Source organism: Aplidium turbinatum, chromosome 4 (genome assembly GCF_918807975.1).
Source record: "Aplidium turbinatum chromosome 4, kaAplTurb1.1, whole genome shotgun sequence".
Taxonomy (NCBI): domain Eukaryota; kingdom Metazoa; phylum Chordata; class Ascidiacea; order Aplousobranchia; family Polyclinidae; genus Aplidium; species Aplidium turbinatum.
The window spans coordinates 43,948,784-43,972,063 of record NC_137475.1 but is presented as its reverse complement, the minus strand read 5'-3'; the positions used below and the strand labels follow the sequence as shown (position 1 = coordinate 43,972,063).

The following is a 23,280-nucleotide window of genomic DNA, read 5'->3' as shown; positions in this document are numbered from 1 at the left end:
GCCCAATAATGCAGACAGAAAGTAGCTTGGTGGCATTGTTTGTTATTCTTCCATTTTTTCTGTTATTGGTTATAAGATTTTTCACTGTTTATTGAGATAACGCTACACACAGACACAACCACAGATATAGTAAAATCAAAGACATTAAATTGTTTGAGCAGTATTAAAAACTCAAACTTTGAAGTACAACTTGCATAAAAAGTTAAAGGAAAGAGGAAACAAGACGAAGTGCCAAAATGTTATCGAGATAATATTTGTGCTTGGATCGGATGCTAGCTGACGACACTGGATTAACTTAAGCAAAATTTGAACTTGTGGAAGCATATACTGTACAGAGTCTGGCAGAAAAACTTACCATATTTCAAGTTGTCTCTGTGGTAAAGTTGGTAGCCTACAGTTAGACAGACGGTTGAAATAAAATTTTGTGACTGATAACTTGCCATTTGTGCATACAAGCAGTGTTTTTTTTAAGGTGTTTTGGGGGACCGAAACGGTCCCCCAAATTTCTCCAGCGGTTTCCCAAAATTTGGACTTGCAACTACAGTAGAAAAGTAATCGTTGTTTCTCGCTATGTCTTGTTGATCAGTGGCGGCTCGTGCCATGGGGCTGCAGGGCTGCAGCCCCACTTGAAAGAAAGAGAAGAGGGAAAATATGTTTTCCTCTGTGTTTGTCCGACCCGGTTAGTTTTTTCACTTAAGATTTGCGGATCGAAAATTAAAATATTAAAAGTTTCGTTTGGCAACACCGACTTTGGGCAAACCGCTCTGCAGCCCGAGATTCTGGATTTCAAGCGCTCTGATTGGCTAAAAATTGTCCTTGAAGCTCCACCTCTTTTGGTATTTTACAGCAATTTTTTAATCTGTTGGGGCTGCATGGAAAACAGCCCCACCCAACCGAATAAGCTTACAGACTTTTTAAAGTTAGTTTTTATTACGCAGAGTAGCGATGAGCCATGAATGTAGAAGTGTTAGCTGTAGAGCTAGGGTATTCAACAGGTTATAGGAAGTGCTAGTCCAGCCTAGAGCATCTCAAAATCACTTGAACCTCATATGCAACGGCTAGGCTAGTCAAAACTAAGCTCAATACTAGTAAAGTTTGTCTCCAAAGCAATACTGTTAGTTTTTTTTAAATAGCCTACAACTTAGGAATACATCAACTTTTCAACAAACTTTGAATGCGTTTTTTTTAAAGTTGGGGTAAAAACATGCTCAGAACGCACCAAATTTAATGCGATTTTTCAAAATTTTCTGGGGAGCACTCCCCAGGCCCCCCGCGAAGTCGTTCGTCTTCGCTGAACTCAGCGACGGGCTTCGCCCCCCGGACTATTTGTTGCAGCCCCGCTGCTCACAAACAGCACCAGCCGCCACTGTTGTTGATAATACGAATATAACCTATAGGCTACGATCAAGGATCAATAGTTCACGTCCGGAAAAAAGAATAAGTGGAGGTACAGCTAACAGCTGAATCAAAGAGTTATTCACAAAAGAAGTGCACCTTCGATACTCGTTAATGTTTATTTCTGATTTATGGCGCATAATGATCAGTTTTTACGTGTGAAAACATAACAAGCAGAAGCCAACAAGCACACTTTGTTTGATTGTGCAGCAAACTTGTTTGGCGGCCGTGTTGGGCAGGCTGTTTGATCGCTGTCACAATCATTTAAGCTGTGCCTTGTCGAATAATTCATTTTATGTTGCGTTGATTGTATGTAGTTTAAATGCCTAGGTTTGTACCGCATTTAATGTTTTCCTAAAGTAACCTTTGAAATCAGAAATAACGTAATAATCGCTTTTCTTGCGAAATCTAGATTCGAGGTAATTCTATTCCTTCTGGTGGCGGATGGGAACGGGATTGCGAATCTGTTTTGTTGCATGAGATAGAACCTGAAAAATTTGTTCTGTGATTGTGCACTGCCAGTAGCCTAATAAATAATTCTTTTAAGCAAATATGGCTATTTTTTTGTATTGAAATGAAACACTTGCGGTCTCTTAAAACTACTTAGCGGTCACCCAAACCAAACCTTAAAAAAAAACCTGCATACAAGTTTAGTTTTTTATAAATAAAGAACTTTTAGTGCACTTTTTTAAATTTTGCACGAGAGTGTAAATGGCCTGAACGGGAAAATACTGCATTTATTGTGGAAGAATGCCTCTACATTGAGACTTTCTGATCAGCAGAAAAACCTACCACATTCCATGATAAAATATTCAACTAAATTCATTAGGATTTGACTTGAAGTAGTCAGATATTTTTATCTTACTTCAGACTTTATTTTGAACTAAAGTACATCAGAACCCGACAACTCATTTCCTTGAATTAGAGCAAAGTAAAAATATCCAATGAAAAACTCCCAATAAAAGCAAATAAAAAACTCTAAATCGGTAACCCTAACCCGACAATTGATCTTCATCCTGAAGAAAACGTCAAAATTGCACAAACTGGTTAAAAAAGATGGGATGCCATAAAGGCAAACTGCGTCGTAGCGAAGTATGATTGAATACAGTCCATTGTTTTATATTTAACTTATGGGATAGTGGGCCTTCTCGTCACCTTTGACATAACACGTTATCACAAAGGTCACGGCCTTCTCCCCTGCTTATCCTATTATCTCTACCTATCTTCAGTTTAGCATGCCATTGCCAAAAAAAGAGCCGTAGGCATTTCTCTCTAAAGCAGCATACTGTTTATAATCATGAGAGAAATTAAGAGCTATACAGTAGTCGAAAAGGCGTCACTCCGCAATCGACGGCACGCCTTAGTGTTTTGCCAAACACATAGCGACATGCTCTTGGGCGGTATCGAACCTGTGCCCTAACGAAGGTTGAGCCACGGCAGCTGTCACCATTCGGCTATACATCTTTGTATGTGTACATTATTTGTAACTTTGCCTTGTGTTTTTGATAAGACTAAGTAACTAAGTTGCTCGGGAAACTTTGAAAGTCGATAAGATTCTACATCTGTTACAAAAGATGGAATCAATTCATGAAGATTATTAACGTTCTAGTTTCAAAGTGAAAAAGGAAAGTGAAAGGGCTGGATTGAAACTCAACATCAAAAAAACAAACATTATAACAACTGGTAAAGCAGATAACATAAATATCAAGATCGAAAATCAAGAAATTGAAACAGTGAATGAATTCATATTTCTAGGCTCAAAAATAAGCTGGGATTCTAATAACTCACCAGAGATAAGAAGAATAGCGCTGGAAAGAAATGCAATTGTTGGAATGAATTGCATTTGGAAGAGCAAAAATATAAGATTAGAAACAAAAAAGAAGCTGATTAAAACTATTATATTCCCAATTGCAACTTACGGATGCGAAACATGGGCAATGAACAAAACAGACAGAAGAAATATTGACGCATTTAAATTGTGGTGTTGGAGAAGGTTACTGCGTGTTTCTTGGACAACCAAAGTAACAAATGAAAAAATTCTCTAACAAATTAAACCGGACATATCCCTAGAAGCTAGAATCGTCAGACAGAAACTTTCATATTTTGGCCACATAATGAGAAGCAAATCAATGGAAAAAGACATCATGCTTGGTTTGGTCAGCGGAGGAAGAGGAAGGGGGCGCCCAAACACAAGATGGCTTGAAACAATTGTAAATGACACTAGTATGGGGTGCATGAATTGAAGGAGGCTGCGTGGGATCGAGAGATGTGGAGAAAGATGACGTATAGAGTGACCGAGAGTCGTAAAAGACTGAACGGATGAAGAAGAAGAAGAAGAAGTTGGAGGCGTAAAAGCAACAACATATACATTAAAATCAAAACAGTTACGTCCTGTCTACAGTTATGTACTGTAATTGTATTGGTTCGTCAAATGAGCACTCTGCTGGCAGACACCTTGCTGTTGCATTGCGCATAGCTTACCGCTCCGGCAGCTTGAGCACTCTGACAAGGTGGGTGAAAGTATCCAAATGTGGTTTCTTGAGTACCACAAATGGAAAATCACCACGCTGCATCACTTATATAATAATAAGGCGTTCAAGTGTAGCGTACTTTTACTGCACTGTAGAGACCTTAAAGTCGAAACAGTGACGTCCTGTCTGCAGCTATACATTGTTTGAAATGTTCAATGAAATATCACATTCGCTCAACAATGATCACATCCTCGGAGCAAATGATGATATTTATATCACGTAACAAACAGTGGGAAAAAAGTATGAAGCTGAAACAATTTACTCAAGAAAAAACTAATTCCAACTTTCCAGCTCTTGTAAATTAACTATGAAATCTTAGCATTGATGGACAAACAAACTTGAAAATGCTGCAGAATAGTTAAGTAAAGCCAGCATCGATCATTAAAAATATAACGAGTTCTTAAAGTTTATTGAACTTTCTAAATGAAAAAATAAATACGAACAGCTATCGATTCTAGCGGTTTGCTGACGTTTTGCGCACTATTACAATCATGGACGCTCGCTAGTGTGTGCTGCGGTGCTGCAGCACTCGCATGAAAGTTTTCACAAAAAAATTCTCAAATATCTTAGCGTGTCTTCTGCCTAAAATTGTATTGCTGACTGTTATAAGTGTAAATTATATTTGGAAACTCTGCGTACTAGGAAATATTTTGCGCAGTTAGCGCGTGACTTAAGCTTTAAGATCAAGCAACGCTGGTTCGACTCTCGGGGTGTGCGCTTGAGCAATGCACATTAAGGACTGCTCTCCATTCAGCGGTATCTAATGGATAGAATAATTTCCCGGCAACAAGACTTCAACAATTGGAAACTTCACTTTGCCAATCTCGGTGACCGGGCCTGCGTCAGTAATTCAAAGCCTCTACAAGTATGCGAAACTGCTTAGATTAAGCTTTGCAAGAAGCTTTCCCAGTCCGAGGATAAAGATTCAATCAATCAATCAAAACTCAAGAGACACTCGACTGTGACGTCGTAGGGCCGCTAGTTTTCCTGAATTTTCTCCAATACAAACTAATAGCAAAACGATGTGCTGCTTTAAAACAGCACACTAGCAGAAAGGTGAATGTTGAGGAAAAGGCAGTGTGAAAAGGCGATGAGTGTCTGGCGTCGTGGCAACGTCAAAAGCAGCTTACCGCGCAATAGCGACACCAATGTAAATCCGCTTTTACGTTGTGAAATTACGCATTGTTAAGTGTTACGCAATAAACCAATTATAGTAGTTTACATTTTCGTTGATTAGTATTACGGTAGTCTTAGTTAAAGAAGAACGCAAATTAGGGAGGCACTAGAAAAACTGGTACTTTTTAGGATAAGTCTACTTCCCATCCTTGGACTTGAGTTGACAGCGGCGTTGAAGAAAGACATAGCTGACCATTTAGGCCAGCAAGCCAAGAAGATGGACATTGGCCAACTGCTTTCCGAATTTGGACACGGCTAGTCTCCAATGTTGCGCTGAGCCCTTCACTTGTGATGACAGCCAGATGGATGATGACGACTTTCCGGCCAAAGAAGAATTTATCACTCTCCGAATGAACGAAGCGTTGAAGCTTGATTTCATAGGAAAAGGACTTGGATTGGAACCCTTCTAGTTTGGCAGACTCCATGACGCACCAACATTAGCGACACGGACATTAAATCTCCTGACATCTTTTTCAACAACGTATCTCTGTGAACAAAGGTTTTCAACTGTCTTGGCAATAAAGACAAAGAAGCGCAATCGCTTAGATGTCAAAAGCGACACAAGAATCGCCTTCAGTATCACAAAGCCCAGGATCACAAAGCTGGCGGCTGAAGTCCAGGTCCAACCTTCGCATTGAATTGTTACCACGCATTGTCATCTTGTATTCAGCATTGTATTGCATTTTGATTGTCATAGTTAGCCTTTTGAAATAGCCTACATAGCAATAAACACTTTGTTTTTGAAAATTGATCTTGGGGGTAATTAGCTCGCTTCAGTGCGGTTAATAGGTTAACTGCCAAAAAAAGGTTGAGAACCATTGTTAGCTGTTCATTTTTTAATTTGGATCTAATTTAAACAAAAATGAAGTCTTAAAAATTGCCCACCTAGTTTCAAACTAGGGGGGCAAAGAAAGGGCTAGGGGGAAAGCAAAAGGACTAGGTGGGCAAGTGCCCACCTAGTTTATGGGCAAGTGCCCACCTAGTTTATATGTGAAAAGATGCTATGCAGCCCAGTGAATGTGTATGTTGCTATGAAGTACCACAGACGAAGGAACTTTTGAAGAAAGGTGCATCTAGTTGTGTTACAAATTTGACCAATTTTGAGGTACACTTACATCCTGCAGTTCTGAGGACTTTTTTTATGAGGAGCAGGAAGAACTGGAGAAAAAACAATAAACCGAAAGGAGAAAACGGAGACCTATCAAACGAGTAAGGAGGCTACATTAGGCTAAAAATACCCTAAACGCTAAAGAATGTACATCAAAAGAAATGATTTTATTTCCTTGCAGGCATTATCGGTTAGTTGCCTACTGAAGATAATTAGTTATTTTTTTAGCATAAAATGAGGCAAAACACGCTAAAGACAATTCACAGTGACAAACCTCGCATAGATGAAACAAAATAACAAATTGTCTTCTGCATTTTATTGAATGCTGTTTGGTGTTTCCATAAACGTTTTCATGATCTTACTCATGAGAAACTGCGCGAATCACACAACAAGCTGTATTCACAACATGTCGAGTGTCAGAAAGAGAAACTCTTCAAGATTTCTTGTATTCTAAGTTTTATAATAGTTTTTTGCAGAAAGTTTTGGGAAACCTTGAGCTGCGTGTTTCAGAAGAGAGCTGAGGGATGCCAAATATTTCTCATATTTGACCACAAAGTGGTTCGCCTCAATTATATGTTGTTTCTCCCAGGCACGTATCCAGAAACGTATCCAGTACAGTTTTATTAAACTGCAAAAACAATAAATCTTTGAAAAAAGCAACCACTTGTACCAACTCCGACCAAACTGTGATCCACCAATTACATCTAGGAAACATTTGTTTCATCCGTCGGTAACGACGCCCACTCAGATATGACGTAACACCACCAAAGTCGTCCCAGAGCAGTGAAATATGGAAATTCGCCCATGGTGGCGCTGCGGAGCAGTCGTTTGATATAAAGTACGCTCTATCCAGTCGAGCTTCCAGGTTAAGATTACAAAGTTTTGTTTTTTTCCAAACTCCAATATATTTTGTTTTGTCATAAAAACAAAAACAGAACTTAGTGAGTCACAGAAGTGTCGAAAATTTTAAGGCGCTTATGGCGCTTGTAGCCTAAGTAGGCCACTCAAAACAAACCTATCTGAAAAGTATTGAAAAAATAAACAAAATTTCAATATTAGATTTCGTTTACTTTTGAATTAAGATACATAGCGTTATTTCTCAATTCGTATTTGTCGTATCCAGGCTTACACCCGGTGATTGAAGATTTAGATTAAGTGGACAGGATGACAAGGAAGCCAATCTTAGTGTCCACCTTCAGGCATGCCTTTAAGGGTCGGATGCACCAAACGTGGTTAACTGCTGGTTAAGTTAACCAACCGGTTAACTTTCATTTAACCAAAATGTGATATGCACCAACGCTGACAATGAGTTAACCGCAGGTTAACTTGGCTGACTTAACCGAAAAGTTAACCCAACAGACGATGTGGGTTAACCATTGGTTAACTTGATGAAGTTGTTTGTTTTCGCTTCAGTTAGCTTACTGGTGCTGATTGCTGAGTTTAATTATCATTAGCTGTATTTTATCACATGTTTGTATTCAGTAGCGTAGCCAGGAATTTTGAAAGGGGGGGTTTTGACGACCCAGCGGCGGGGGGTCTGGGGGGCCTCCCCCAGAAAATTTTGATAAATTACTTTGAATTTGGGGCATTCTGAGAGCATTTTCAACAAAAATGTGGGTATGAATATTCTTGTAAAATAGTGCTGTCCGGTGGCATAGCAAAAGGATAAGATCATGTTTTCTTCGGCATTTTTCGGAAATAAAGCTAAATCTCTATGTTTTCTTGTTGCTTAATTCCTGGCTGAGATGTTTAAATGTTTGGTATTGGCAAAACTCGCTCTTTTAATGCAATTTTGTTCAAAATTAAGCAATTTTTTTTTGACTGAAAACATCATTCTCAATATCGTGACGTCACACGCGTGCCAAAGGGGGGAGAGAGAGAGAGAGATATTGTTTATTTGCCTTTCTAATACGACTCGATATAAACATGTATAAACGGTTACGGTTGTAACCCCCAAAACCCCCCCCCCCCCCTTGGCTACGCCACTGTTTGTATTATATAATCAACAAGTTTGTACATCGCGACATCAACATTAAAAGTGAATTTCAATAATTCAGTTATGGTCACTGTAAATTTTCTTTTTCAGCTTTCTCTAATTTTAATTTCAGAATTTTCATTTTCACTTCATGTTCTTTCCTCTTCCAATCAAGTTCTTTCTTCCTGCAGTCGATTTCATGCTCTACCATTTCCATTTTTCTTTTCAACAGATCATCAATTGTTATTTTCTTTCGTTTGTGTAATGATTCCACAATCTCTGCACCGGTACTTGCTTCTATGATTTGTATGGTGTTTATGAGGGTAGCCTACTGTTTGCCACAGGGCTATCATGTATGAACACCAGTTCCACTGGGTCTGTTGCTTCTTGTGAACATTCTGCAATAAAAAATTTGACATCACAAAGATTGTGCTTCAGGTGTTAAGTAAAATTACTGTTACAGTCACTTGAATTTGAACTAGCAGAGTTTATTAATGGTTCCTTGATATCTGTGAAAGCATTGACTTTTTTGCATATGATGGAAGGTTGGCATGGCACAACTTTCCACTACCTACACCTAATATAAAAAAAAGTTGGGGGCCCCAAAAACCAGGGGGGCTGAGGTCTGTGTCTCATGGTTAATTGGGCCCTGGTTACAGTGAAGTAATTCAGCTATTTACCTCCACAATCCTGTACTTCAAGATTCCCAGCATCAAGCACTGCGTCGTCATCATATTGAGTGGGTAGAGGATTTATTTGTTCGGCTATCATACCTGTTCCACAAATACAATATTGTATTATACTAAGCATTAAGGCTGCATGAAAATAAAGTGTTGAAAATGTATGCATAAATCCACTCACCTTTAACTTCATCCAAAATCGGGTCATCAAGTTTCTGGGGAGGACCACCACCAGTTTTGTATAGCTTAGTGAACGCCTTAGGTCTGCTGTGCAAATGAATTAGCCTATTGTTAAAGCTACTACGTCATGTTAAACGTAAGAACATAGCCTACGGTATCAAATGGAACGACGCGCTGCCATGCTTTCTTGTATTTGATAAAAGTGACTGTGTAACCTTTAAAATGATATTAACAAAACACGTAATGCCTCTAAGAACGCAATAACAAACTGTTTTCTGGTTGACTGCTGCTGATGACTCAGCAAATTCCGATTGTTCGCGCGGTTACCTAACCAGCGGTTGGTGCATTCGGTGGTAACTTTAACCGGCGGTTAAGTTAACCGGTGGTCAGCTAACCACCGGTTAAAGTTAACCGCCGGTTAATTTAACCACGTTTGGTGCATCCGACCCTAAGTGTCTTACCAAAGACACAGCCTCATGCCCTTGAGAGGTGTTGAACAGGTGCTTTTTCGATTCTCGATCCAGGGCTCTCACCACTCGGCAATGCAACAGACAATTCGGATAAATAAAGAGTTTTCGATCACATTTGATGGCTTGCTTCCCAAACAAAACACAACAATCAAAACAAAAACATGAAAAGATTGTTTTCTATGCAAAATATTTTCTTCATGGGATAGCTATAACAATGCAACTAATCACTTAATAACATGAGCAAGACAGTTTCACCAAGCGTGCAATGAAAAATTGTATCAATTATTGCCAACAGAGATGTAGCGAGATTTGTGCAAGAGAGCTTGAGAAAAAAATTCAATGAAAACATGTTTGATGCGAAATACAAGCAATAGATCTATGGTTCCCAACTTTCGCTTTAATTACGCCTTTTTCAGGACGAACTAAGCCTGTAAATTTCTAATCTGGACTACTACTATTGTCCCTCAGCTGATAATTTAACAGTGGTGACAAAATCTTAATAATGTTTTAAAAATCGATATAATTAAGGAACTCTTTAAAACCGGCCATGGACTCTTTGAAGAGCCTATAGAGCCCTGGCTGAAAACCATAGCAATAAAATGTTGACTCGATGAAGCACAATAAGTACAATAATCTTCAATAAAAAGCTTGCAAACGAGAAATCTTGTAACAATTTTCGAATCCAGTAAAAATCTCAGCTAAAAATTTAGCCGTGAATGGGTCTTTGAAGCGCTTTTTGAAGTAACTATCTGTACAAGTTCGTTAACGAGATAAACATTCTGGATTCTCTTTCCCATAATACCACTCTTGTAATGATGAAACAATCCTTGGATGGTCAGGATAACCAAACATAGGAATGTTGCTATTAGAGTTGTTTAGTAAAGGATTGTGAATATTATCAACATTTATACCATGCAAGATGCGACACAAATTACAAAACTTATTAGTTCTATTGTACTGAGGCATGTCTTCTATTTTCATAGTTCTCCACTTAAAGTATTGTCTATACGCTGTGGTGTTTCCATCAAGATAGTTCAAATATTCAACCAGTTGTTCAAGAGATTTAAAATCTTCCACATAAATGCACGATCCAGGAGGAACCACAGCTTCACAATCCGACTTTCGTGCTCCCCAAACAACAGGCACTGCTTCTATCTCCAGTCCATTACGAAATAACTTTTCTGTTATGTAATCCTTGCAATGAAAACTGTTTTCAAATGATAAATAAAACTTGTATTGTTTAATAATTTCCATGTTTGAAACAGCTCCATTTTGTGGAAAGCATTTTCCTCGTAGATCCACTTGAAGACCATTATGTTTTAACTTCTTGATGTAAGTCATTCGTGTTTTAGCACCTCCCGTTACTCCACAATTGGACACAATCCAAATGGCAAATTTCTTTTTGCTTGCAACTAAATCATCGACATCTTGTGAAGGATTTCCTGATTCCGAATGTTGAAATTGTTTCCAAATTTGTGACGACAATCTTCTAGCAAAATACACATCAGCATCCCTCCTTGAATAAAACAATTTTGATATTGGTATAATGTCTTAGACAAACAAAACGATGCGAAGATTGATACATCACCATCATAATCTTTTATCAATTATCACCCGTCCACCCATCACCCGTCCACACATCACCCGTCCACCCATCACCCGTCCACACATCACCCGTCCACCCATCACCCATCCACTCATCACCCGTCCACACATCACCCATCCACCCATCACCTGTCCACCCATCACTCGTCCACCATCACCCGTCCACCCATCACCCGTCCACCCATCACCCGTCCACCCATCACCCGTCCACCCATCACCCGTCCACCCATCACCCGTCCACCCATCACCCGTCCACCCATCACCCGTCCACCCATCACCCGTCCACCCATCACCCGTCCACCCATCACCCGTCCACCCATCACCCGTCCACCCATCACCCGTCTACACATCACCCGTCCACACATCACCCGTTCACCCATCACCCGTCCACCCATCACCTGTCCACCCACCACCCGTCCACCCATCACCCGTCCATCTATCACCCGTCCACTCATCACCCGTCCACCTATCACCCGTCTACACATCACCCGTCTACACATCACCCATCACCCGTCCACCCATCACCCGTCCACCCATCACCCGTCCACCCATCACCCGTCCACCCATCACCCGTCTACCCATCACCCGTCCACCTATCACCCATCCACCCAACACCCGTCCACCCATCACCCGTCCACTCATTCACCCGTCCACCCATCACCCGTCCACTCATCACCCGTCCACACATCACCCCTCTACCCATTCACCCATCACCCGTCCACACATCACCCGTCCACACATCACCCGTCCACACATCACCCGTTCACCCGTCTACCCATCACCCGTCCACCTATCACCCGTCTACCCATCACCCGTCCACCCATCACCCGTCCACCCATCACGTGTCCACCCATCACCTGTCCACCCATCACCCGTCCACCCATCACTCGTCATAGCAACATGTCAACTGTTTAACTTTCCACCAGTGGAAGAAGTACCACACCAGCCTGCATATGCATTTGAACGAAACATAATTTTTCTCGCAAATCCTTTTTTTGTATCCAGACTTACGCCAGATAGCCAATCTTTGTGTCTACTTCCAGGCATGCCTTTAAGTGTTTTGCCAAAGACACTGCTAGATGCTCTTGAACATTGTCGAACCGGTACCCTTTTGAGGGTCGTGTTAAGGCTCTCATCACTTAGCTATGCAGGTATCTCCTGTGGCACGGTAGAAGTAGAAAGATAAAACAGATAAAAAAACTGATGGAACTCTGAGTTTGAAAAAAGGTAAATTACTTCCTGCCTTACTGCGAGACCTAAGACGAGAAAGCTATGTTCTCGGAATAAGAAGTGTAGGATCTGATTGCAAGGCGTAGGCAGGGTGGAAGGCAGTGATTGTTGATCTTTATTTAGACTTGATAATATTTATGCGCAAAAAGTAGACTCGCACACAATACGTTTATCCAAGAGAGCGGTCAGGTTTAAGCCACATTTTGTGAGATTGGAATACTTCTCCTCTACCTTCTTCTTCTCCGCCAGTACTTTCCAGAACATCCAATGATTTCCGAGTTGAAAAAATGGTGATCTGGCTTTCATCTTAATGTCATTTTCTAAATTCAAAACCTCATTTTCAAGAGTGAAACTTTCCAAGTTGAAAAGTGGTTTAATTATGGTAGCAACGTCACCAGCATCAACACTTGCACTTTAGCCTCATCCTGCAGTTCCACACTCAATACATTGAGCCTGCTGTTTATTTAATACTCCAGACAACTAATTGAAAGCCACTGTAGGAAAAAAAACTTTTGATTTTAATTTTTCCTACACATCACGCGATGGACTCGAGATCAGTTCGCGATCTACCAGCAGATCGCGATCGACTGGTTGGGTTCCCTTGTCGTAACATGGAGAGTAAAACTTTTATGAAACGAGTTCATGTGGAATACGATTCAGTTTCAGGACTATGTGCAGAGTGCACTCTTCCATTGGGCTATGTAGTCGTTACTATGGTGATTAGTACGGTCACTATAGTGATAGCTTAAGACATCAGGGGTGACATGAATCGTGACACGACAATTTATCGAAAGACAATTTATCGAACGACAGTTCATCAAACGACAGTTTATCGAAAGACAGTTCATCGAAACGACAGTTCATCGAAACGACTGTATATCGAAACGACAGTTTATCGAACGACGAAGCACATATGCAATGGAATACTCAGGGGTTAGGGGCTAGGGGATAATGGTTAGGGGCTAGGGGCTTGGGGCTAGGGGCTGGGGGTTGGGGGTTAGGGGTTGGGGGTATTGGTTAGTGGTTAGGGTTAGGGGTTAGAGGTTAGGGGTTAGGGGTTAAGGGTTAGGAGTTAGGGTTAGGGTTAGTGGTTAGTGGTTAGGGGTTAGGGGTTAGTTGTTAGGGGTTAGGGTTGGTGTTAGTGTTAGGTTTTAGGTTAGGGGTTAGGTTTTCGATTAACTGTCTTTCGATAAATTGTCGTTTCGATAAACTGTCGTTCGATTAATTGTCGTTCGATAAACTGTCGTTTCGATAAATTGTCGTTCGATTAACTGTCGTTTCGATAAACTGTCGTAGTACCGACAAGAATGGTGTTGTGACTACCTGTTACGATCCAGATGAAAAATTTAGGTAAATTTCTGTAAAAAAAACTTTCCTAATTGGAGAGAAAACGTTTACTTAACTGAAAACACACATTTTGATACCTGTAAGTCATTGTTAGGTTGAATGCGTCATCAAATTCTTTGAGAGATCGGTCATACAAACGTTTTACTGTAGATGGAGACTCCATACACCACCAAACATAAAGCTGATCACTTCTCCTGTAACATCAATTACTTGAAAAACTTTGGTATGAAAGGCACTTCGAATTTTTTCTTTATTGCTGACATAAACTGTTGCAAACTAATTTTAAAACGTTCCAACACTTACGTTTTACCAGTCGTGCTATACAGTCTAGAATGTGTAATATACATACAATGTGTGATGTAATAATGTGTAATGTAATATAGATACAATGTGTATACATACAATGACATAGCCCACCAATTTCCAAAATAACATCATGAAAAGCAGTAAGCACGATTAACACAAGGCTACTTGACCACATGAAAATAGATCTATTGACTATATATTATAACAAAGCTACACCCAATTGCAGCAAAAATAAAATCAAACATTCTAAAACTGTTCGGCCATACTAAAAGATTAAAATATGGAGTTGGCAAAATCTACATGGAAGGTAAAGTGAACAGAAAGAGAAAAAGAGGCAGACCACCAAGACGATGGCATGACAACATCTATGCATGAACGGAACTCAATTTGATGACACTGGGCGAGCTGGATAACAACCGTAACTCGTGGATACAGGTAACCCATGTTGATGCGCAATCTGCTTCAAGCAAAGATGGCGACTGAATCATAAACTTTGCAAAATAAATGCAAAACCTGTCATTCTTGTAAAAAAGTAATGTATGCACGGATTTGTTTTTGATTGTCACTTTTAATCCCATTTCTGCAATTTAACATTTTATTTTAAACTGTGAGATTAAAACCAATCAATAAGTTACAAATTGCAGCTGGCATTAACACTCCAACGGACCCGAGCAAAGTCAACCTAAAAAAACTATTGAATGACAAAATAAAGTATCCCTAAAACTTTTTCCTGGTTCAAACAATCGAAGACGTCAAACGATCATATTTTTGTTCATACGATTATTTCTTTGCATGTCATAATTTTCCAAAAATCATCACAATTACCACATTTTTTCATTTTAATCACCAAACTTTCCCGGTACACTTGCAACTCTTTCACGACACACACACTTTTGGAAAAACCTCGCATAGTCATCATAAAAAAACTTACACTACATTTTATTTAAATTATTAATTTGATGCTTTTTTTCACTAACCTTTGCTGTGGCCAGTTTGAAGTTTTGAGCTGTCTGAAGTGAAACACAATGGCCTTAGTTAAAGGGTCTTGATGCTGAAACAAGAAGAAATAATCCAATCAGGTTAGAATCTCAGAAATCTCAGTCTTGAATCCTGAACTTTCAAAAGTAATTTTATTCTTAGGTAATTGAACACCTTGGACTGGCTAAGTCTTGAATTAGACTGATGGAAACAAGTACAGTAAGTGCAAAATAGTAGGGATTTTAACTGGGGTCTTGTGGTTTATAAAACATACCATAGAAAATGGGAAAGCAGGGGGACAGCAGTCGCATCGCCGCTACAAAAATCGTCGAGAGTTTCGGCAAAAATGTCCTGTTATTTGGACATTGTAAATTGTTGCGTTTGCAAAAAATAGATTTTGTAAAGCCAACTTTTGGACAAATTTTGTTCGCACTCTCCAAATTTTTTATTCACCTACGGCTGTGTTTGTCAATATGGGCTGACATAATACTACTTTTCTGACCCCACATGTTCGATTAAGGAGAGAGCACATAGACTGTTGTAAAAAACAAGTATGAGACGCCTCCTACCATGTGTGAGCTGGATGAAGGATCGAACCAACGACTTATAGACAACGAATTGAGAAGTTTACAAAAAGATTTGCAACACAACAGAAAACTCTGACCTGCAGTCATACTGTGTTAAGGTGTATTTTGATTTTTATAACGTACCTTCCCAAATATAAAAATCCGTCATTTTTTACTGTCTGGGTGGTTTTAATCTTACAAAGTGGAGTTATTTGAGTTTACATAAAATTAAACTAAAACAAATATCTACACACTGTTTTTGCAAGTCTACCTTTGTTCTGTCATAGGTAATTTTACATCGTCCACAATTCGCTGAATACATTTTATATTCTTCCTTCCACCCAACCATTGGATCCCATATCAGAATCTTGTATTCCTATAAAGGAAAACATATTACATACTAGCTATAAAATTTCACATTCTGTAACCAATTCCAATTCATAAAACTTTTGTTCATTGTTATTTTTAGATCAAAGTTTATTTCTTTCAAGTGACGTTGAATCTGTGCTGAGATGCAATTGCTTCATTGCATATTATACTTAGAAGCAGTAGAAGCTCCATCGATTCAAATCAAATCAGCTCATTGGCCGAAGGGCTTTGCCTTCGGTTTCAGTGCTGATAGGTCTGAGATCGCTTCCAGGTTAGGTCCAGGATCGCTTCCAGGTTAGGTCTGGGATCGCTTCCAAGTTAGGTCTGGGATCGCTTTCAGGTGAAGTCTAGGATCGGTTCCAAGTTATGTCAAACCCATGGACTTCTAAATAGTAGCATCTGGACTGGAAACGCAGTGACCAACAAAAGGCCAAACAGTTGGTACAACAGTTGGCCAACAGTGGGCCAACAGGGTTAGTTACTTGGCTGTTGGCCCACTGTTGGCCAACTGTTGTACCAACTGTTTGGCCTTTTGTTGGTCACTGCGTTTCCAGTCCAGATGCTACTATTTAGAAGTCCATGGGTCAAACCGAAGACTTTAAAAAACGATACCAATTGTGTTCTATCTTGAATAACGCGGTGAAAATAAGTCGAGTAATAATGTGATGACATGGTTAAGTCGAGTAATAATGTGAACCTGATATGAAATTAAATCGAGTTTTGTCTCTAAAAGCCCTTTGCAGTTGTATAAGAGCGATGATAAATATAACTATGATACAAATAAAGATGTTAATTTTGCAGCACAGTACAAACACAAATATATTTGAAGAAAACTTTCATCAACCATTTCTTGTGCTTTTCCCAGTGCTTCTTTCAGCCTTTCTTCATAAGTTTGATGACTTGATGCACAACTCATTTCTGTTTGTTCAGTTGGATCGATCATATGAGTTTGATTGTCTACCTTGTCGAAAGGCGTCGACGAGGACAATGTACTATCTTCATTTGTTGTGTTGGGAAATGATTTGTTTGACCTTTTACTTGGTACAGGCCACTTTTTCTCTGTCTTAGCCTTGGCGTCAAAGATCAGGTTTGCTTGCAGTAGATTTGTTGTACTGAATGTATACAAGACCATCAGCAATACTCCAAAGCAGATAAATAAGACGAGTATTCTTTTTGCTGCTTGAATTTCCACCATAGTTTTGTTTTACCCCTTTCCTTTGCAAAAAAAATTTAAATAAAAATATCAGGTCCAGTTTGGTCTTCCGTTAGTTAAACGTAACAATTTGTTCTACTGCAAATAAACGTCTGATTTGATTACTCGCATGGCGTTCAAATCAAATCAGCGCGTTGCATTTTTTAACTCAATTACTTTCTTGCGTTCTTTTCTCAGTAAAAATTTTGTGGCGATTAGCATCACTTTAGATGGGTCTACCCATTGTGGTGCAATCGACCACAATATTTCACTTTGATTTATTTTGTTTATTCTGTCTTTTGTACAAGTCTTTTGTACAAGTCTAGCAAAATACAACCGATAGGCACAGCTTCCAAAAGTGGTTTTATAACGCTAATCGCTTTGATTTCACAAAAATGCAAAAACGCGAAAGCTCTTTGATTCAGAAAATCTCATTAATTGAATTTGTCCTAAATGCATGAAACTAAAATTGAATGACCAACTCTATGCTAGCGGCTACTTTTTCGCTGTTTAGCACATGCCTTGATCTACTGTACTTTTAATGTTTCTCTAGTGCTGCTATTCAACTACATATTTTTCGTCTGATTTAACCGATCATAACCTTGGCCCCTGGAGTGCAATTCAAGACTTTTAGCAATTGATACCTTTTTTAGTGTGTAGATTGCAGTTAAAGCTTTCAAATTTTTACCTTTCTGATTTTAGAAAAACAGCAGGACTACAAAAAGTGCTCAAGTGGTGCATTTAAACCAGAAGCACTTGTTTTCTTTTTTTCTGTCATAGTGTGTAGTAATCTGAACACTTTAATAATCATACTGTCTAACGCTCAAAACCACTAAAGCTCTAATGAATGCAAGGCATTTATTTAAAGTAGTTTTTTCCGCATGATTTTGATTTTCCCGAGTTCTTGCTTTAATCTAAGTTTTGTAAAAAACGCGGGTATCGTTTGTCTGCTAATTTATGACACTGCTTTTGATACTTGATTAACCCGACAGCAGACAGGCAAGAAAAACTCGGATGATCCTTGATTCCTTAAACTATACCACAGTAGATAATGATAATGTCATGATTTTATTTATTGTCCCTCTACAACTGCTAAGGTCTTTCAGCGACAGGGCTCATTTTTTAATTTTATATAAGGTTTACGATATCATCACATAATTACCCAATTTATTGTCACTGCGTTATGCAAGAATGAACACAATCCGTACCGTTTTTAAAGTTTGGTGTTGAATCTTTATCCTCGGACTGACAAAGCCTTGATAGGTTATTCCTGGTAGTTTTGCATACTTGTAAAGGCTCTTGACGCAGGGTCGGCTACCGAGATTGGCAGAGTAAAGTTTTTCCGATTGTTGAAATCTTGTTGCTAGGGGAATTATTCCATTCACTAAATGCCGCTGAATGGAGAGCAGTCCTGAAATGCGTTGCTTAAGCCCACACTCCGAGAGTCGAACCAGCGCCGTGTGATCTTCAGCCAAGCGCGTATCCACTGAGCTAACGGAGCGGACTTCGATTTGACCCGACCCGAAATTAATATTAGATCTACCTACACCGGAGCGAAGGCAAAACCACTCGGCCACTGAGATGGTGTGGTAGAGTAAATGTTCAGCTTTATAATTCTGACTCTTGTAGAGATTGTTTCAGTTTTAGAAAATTTGAACTTTTCTTTCAGCAACTTAACTGCAATTACATAGAGCTAACTATGGCCTTTGCAGCGACGGCTAGCTATGTCATATTTTGCGCGCAATTTCTAGAAAGCCAATTTTTGGTATAGTTTGGAAGGTTCAGTCGTCCCCACATGGCTTCATCAACTGGTTCATTTGCAGTTGCTTTGGGTATGTGGAACCAACTGTTTTTTTTAACTAATTCATCAATTTTTAACTGTTAGGTTTGGTGGCCGTGCTTAATTTACTTTTATCTATGTAACCTTCAAATCTGCATCGCATGCACGTTTTAAACTGCTGTGGTTTTATCACCTTTTCCTTTTTTTAGTTTTGTTCCCGTATACTATTTGTAACTTTATCATTGCTGTTTTCCGACAAAGAAAAATACATTGAATTGAATATTTTTTCAAAAGTAAAGAACTTTAGTTTTTATTGAGGTTGCTAACAGTTCAGGAAACTTGTTGCAGTTGTTTGACCTTGATAATATTACAAACAAATGTGGTAAAACTTCATGCACAACTAGCACAAATGGAGCACCGCATGCAGCCGGAGCTCTGCAAACTCAAATAAACCTCAACACCATAATGCAAAGAAAATGAAAGGGAGTACCAGCAAACATCTATAGGATTGGCCCATGATGCAAGAAAAAGATTTACAGAGGATATAAACTGATATGCACAATTCAACAAGTGAATAAAAAAAATAATAGTATCCTCTCAAGTACATGTAGTACTTTGTGTGGAGCTACATGTACTTGAGAGGTTGTATATTCACTTGTTGATTTATGCATATTAGTTTGTATCTTATGTGGATCATTCTCTTGTATCATGAGCCAATCCTATAGATGTTTTCTGTCACACCCTTTCATTTTCTTTAAATCTTAATACTTATGTGTGTCGCTAGTATCTAATTTCTTGTACTTTGGATCCATCTCTAATGATTGTTATTTCTTAGCTTAGGGACAAATTCCTGTCTTTTTCTCAAGCTTTTATTGTTAACAAATTCCATTCATTGCTTAGCACAACTTTATTCAAAAACAATTACACTTTCTAATGGGCGGTAAATTTACGTGTCGTTGGAGTCCAAAATTAAAAATTAATTCAATTGGCTTGTTAAAATCATTTTTAGAAACCATCATCTCAAAACTTAAAAATAACTTTCTACTTTGATTTTACTACGCTGAAGATATCGAAACATCGAAACACTGGCCACTGTCCATATAGTTACTTTTAATCATTACTTTTAACTACTTTTAATAAAAAAAATTAAAAAAAATAAACAGTCAAAGGTCATGCAAATTCACTTTGTGTAGAGCTACATGTACTTGAGAGGTCGTTGTTATTCGTCTATTCACTATAATGCGAAATAGTCAATCTGCAGTACGTGATTAAACGGTAAATTCAAAAGTTTTGGACATAAATCAAAATTTAGCATACCTTTAGCAGACATACAGCTGTTTTAGCTAGCTACTGTAGCTCCAAAAAGTGCAAAATGCAATAGAAGTCAATCTCTTAAAATTCTGAAGTTTTATGACAATACAACTAAAACGTTAGCTTCAGTTTCCACAAATAAGCTTCCAGCTATCACTGTTCTTCGTTGCGTTAGTGTATATTCGTTTGGTGTGGTGATGACAGAGTTTACAAGCACTACGCCTTATGCAACTGCACACAACACCGACTAAAAGAATCATTCCGTAGGCTACAGTTGATTGATTGATGGTAGATCACATCTTTTACTGTAAAGAAAGTTATTAAAAAAACAGGCTATTGTATGAAAACATTTTTACCAATGATTTTGCACTGATGTATCTTGTTGTAGGCTACACTAGTAGTCCTTAAAAGTCTGAAAACCACCGCTGGTTAATGTGTTTGTTTAGTCTACCATCACATTGCAACTACTTTTTTAAGTTTTAATTTTCATAAAAAAAGCAACCAACTGTTCATTTTCTTTCTACTTGTGATAGTGATGCCTAAAGCCACTACGTTATCAGTTATACTAAGCGGTTATCTTGTTGCGTTCTTTAACTCTGACTCTTGCTACTTTATTCATTTTGTCAGTATATTTTTGTGTCGTGCCATCGTTGCTGAACAGGTTGCGTTTACCTGTGTCCAGTGACGTTCGGTGGCTTAAACCGTTGGGAAAGCAACTTGGAAATATGCTGCAGCAAGGTAGTAGGCATGAAGAGCGTACCGTCGGGCGAAGCCCGAAGGCGTGTTGCTGAAGGCAACACTTCCAGCGGGGGGTCTGGGGGGGCTCCCCCAGAAATTTTTGAAAACCACTTCCAATTTGGTGCGCTCTGAGAGCATTTCCAAAACAAATCAAAAATAAAAATCTGTCAAATTGTGCTTCGCCTATGTCGTGATCATACATCCATTTAATGTTTAGAAGTCATGAACAATCTTAATTTTAACGTTGCAGGACCAAAATCCAGTGTTAGACATGGAATAATAGTTGTCTAAATATTTAATTCGTCATGAATGTTCATTCTCAGATATTCAGTTAGGCCTACACTACAAAAACTAACACTTAGGCCTAAACATTACAACCGCAAGTAATTTGTACAAAAAGCTGGATAAGTTTGCCTCCTGCGTATAGAAGCTTAACGAACTAAATATTGCATCCGCACCTGAACGTTCATTGGCGAAGTAACGTTATATCAACGCTGTAAAAAGGGCAAAGGCATGACTATGAAAGCTAGTAGGCTAAAGTACATAGCGAGGAGACATCAAAAAACAGCAACAATCTTTTCGGCATTATGATGCTGTGCTGTGTACCGTGACGAGAGACCATTCTGACGAGTTAGTCTAGCCGCTCTAGCGAATGTACGCATTGACGTCACTGGGAAAGTAACTCTAACCATAACACATCTGATTGGCTAAGCAGCTGGTGACGTTTACCAAAACGAGTGAGGATTGGATAAAACGAAGGCGTTTTTTGACATTTTTGAACCTGGGGAAAGCAACTTTGATAGTTGCTTCCCTGGAGCTTCAATGGTTGTTTCTGACAGGAGCATTTGCGTTAATTGGCATTTATAGGCAAGACATGCGGTTTGGTGAGGACTTAGACTACTCACAAGCGTTATGAGTAATTCTAGTCACGAATACAGTAATTTTCAAGTTAAAATAGACGTGATAAAAATAATACGAAGTTAAACCTAGAATTCAGTCATTAACTTATATTTTGCATAGTTTTCGCTCAGGTAAGCACTGCTTTCCTTGCTTTCCCTCACCGATCGTCACTGCCTGTTTCAGCCCCCTCATAAGAATGAGTTTCAGCTTGTTTGCGACTCAAAAAAGTGATTTTCAACTCGTAAAGAAAATACGATACATAACAAACACATCAACAAAGTAACAAACCAAAACAACTCATTGTTCTTGCTGTTGTTTGTTGTGTCAATCTCTGCTTTAAATTCGATGATCAACAGACGTAAGCAAGCATCCAGGGTTTCATCAGCCATTCTGTTCCTTGTGTCGCTTTTCAATCGCTTCAGAAGTGAGAAAGTGGATTCGTAAAGGTATGTGCTACCAGCAGTGGCGTAGCAACGCAATATGTCGCCCTTGGATTTTTGCACGAAATGCCGCCCCCCCCTTAACACTGTCGTAAATGCTGATTAAAATTCCACACAATAGAAAAATTAGGCTACAACAGTGTTTGTTTAGTTTTTATTGAAAGTTCAAAATTCAATACGTCCAGCTTTCATTGAAGCAAATTCAGCTATTAAATCATCAAAAGATAATGTCTCGACTAAATCACTTTCAATGAACAGTAGGGTATTGCTAGCGCAGACCGCCTGCTTTCTCCCATGGTCGATCTCAAGTAAGATTTTATCACGTAAGTTTTGAAAAAACTTCTTTCACAGCTTGCAATGAAAACGGCAACATTGAGGTGAAGCTTATGGCTCATCAATGAATAAGGTGTTGATTTACATAAACAATGTTTGCTTAACCACTGCAGCACGTCCAGCAGTGCTTTAGCGTCATTTTTAAATGTAAAACCACTAGATTGTACTAGTCGATTAAATTTAGAGATTTCTAGTCTTAACTCAATAAAATTTACGTCATCAGCATACATTTTCTCAAATTTGTCCATATCTATTTCGATACTGTCACTTCGCAACAAGGAGTAGAGATTTAAAAAGCCGAATACTTCATTTAGCAAGCACATATTGCTGAAATGCTTTCCAGCTTCACTCCGAAACCGGTCCATAGCTTCTAACATGCATCTCTTGATTTCTTCAACAGCCGAGTGACTACGTCTGCATATTCGCCAGGCATCCTTTTCTTTCTTCTGATCCGATTCTCTTCGATCAGCATTCCTTGCTTTTTGCAGATCTTGATCGCTCTTTCAATGCATTGCTTTACCAGCGCATTGCGCTCATTGTTAAAAAAACAAACAATAAATTCTTCCATCCTGTGGGTACATTTTCCCAGAGACAGACCTTTTCGCTGTAATTATTTTTGAGTGTCATCAGATTCTTTTGCGACTTCCAACCAAAATTGTAAAATATCGCA

At 39.0% G+C, this 23,280-nt stretch overlaps 2 protein-coding genes across 3 annotated transcripts; one reads left to right on the top strand and one right to left on the bottom strand.

Moving 5' to 3' along the window:
* Window positions 1-9,526: 9,526 nt before the first annotated feature.
* On the bottom strand, window positions 9,527-20,267 carry LOC145769547 (3-galactosyl-N-acetylglucosaminide 4-alpha-L-fucosyltransferase FUT3-like). Of its 2 annotated transcripts, none has more exons than XM_082581199.1 (5): window positions 20,206-20,267; window positions 15,819-15,923; window positions 14,981-15,054; window positions 13,775-13,891; window positions 9,527-11,031 (listed from the first exon to the last, which is right to left on the bottom strand). In XM_082581199.1, the coding sequence occupies exons 2-5, from the start codon at window positions 15,894-15,896 to the stop codon at window positions 10,278-10,280; spliced, it is 1,023 nt and encodes a 340-aa protein (XP_082437325.1). In that variant the 5' UTR covers window positions 15,897-15,923; window positions 20,206-20,267; the 3' UTR covers window positions 9,527-10,277. The 2 variants fall into 2 exon arrangements, with proteins under 2 accessions (XP_082437325.1, XP_082437324.1); XM_082581198.1 differs by lacking the exon at window positions 20,206-20,267 and adding an exon at window positions 16,761-16,929.
* LOC145768273 (uncharacterized) lies at window positions 11,123-12,621 on the top strand (the record flags this gene model as incomplete). The annotated part of the gene is made up of 5 exons (XM_082579752.1): window positions 11,123-11,222; window positions 11,270-11,582; window positions 11,623-11,760; window positions 11,865-12,054; window positions 12,529-12,621. Coding segments are annotated over 5 exons (834 nt in total), but the record flags the coding sequence as incomplete, so codon positions are not given.
* Window positions 20,268-23,280: the final 3,013 nt, after the last annotated feature.

Bases quoted from the DNA above. Each gene is read 5' to 3' on its own strand.
- LOC145769547 (XM_082581198.1), bottom strand. From the start codon at position 16,859: ATGATCGATCCAACTGAACAAACAGAAATGAGTTGTGCATCAAGTCAT. The intron at 15,924-16,760 runs GTTGATGAAAGT...TTTCCTTTATAG, and splicing joins TGGGAAAAGCACAAGAAATG to GAATACAAGATTCTGATATG. The intron at 13,892-14,980 runs GTTAGTGAAAAA...TTGATGTTACAG, and splicing joins TCAAACTGGCCACAGCAAAG to GAGAAGTGATCAGCTTTATG.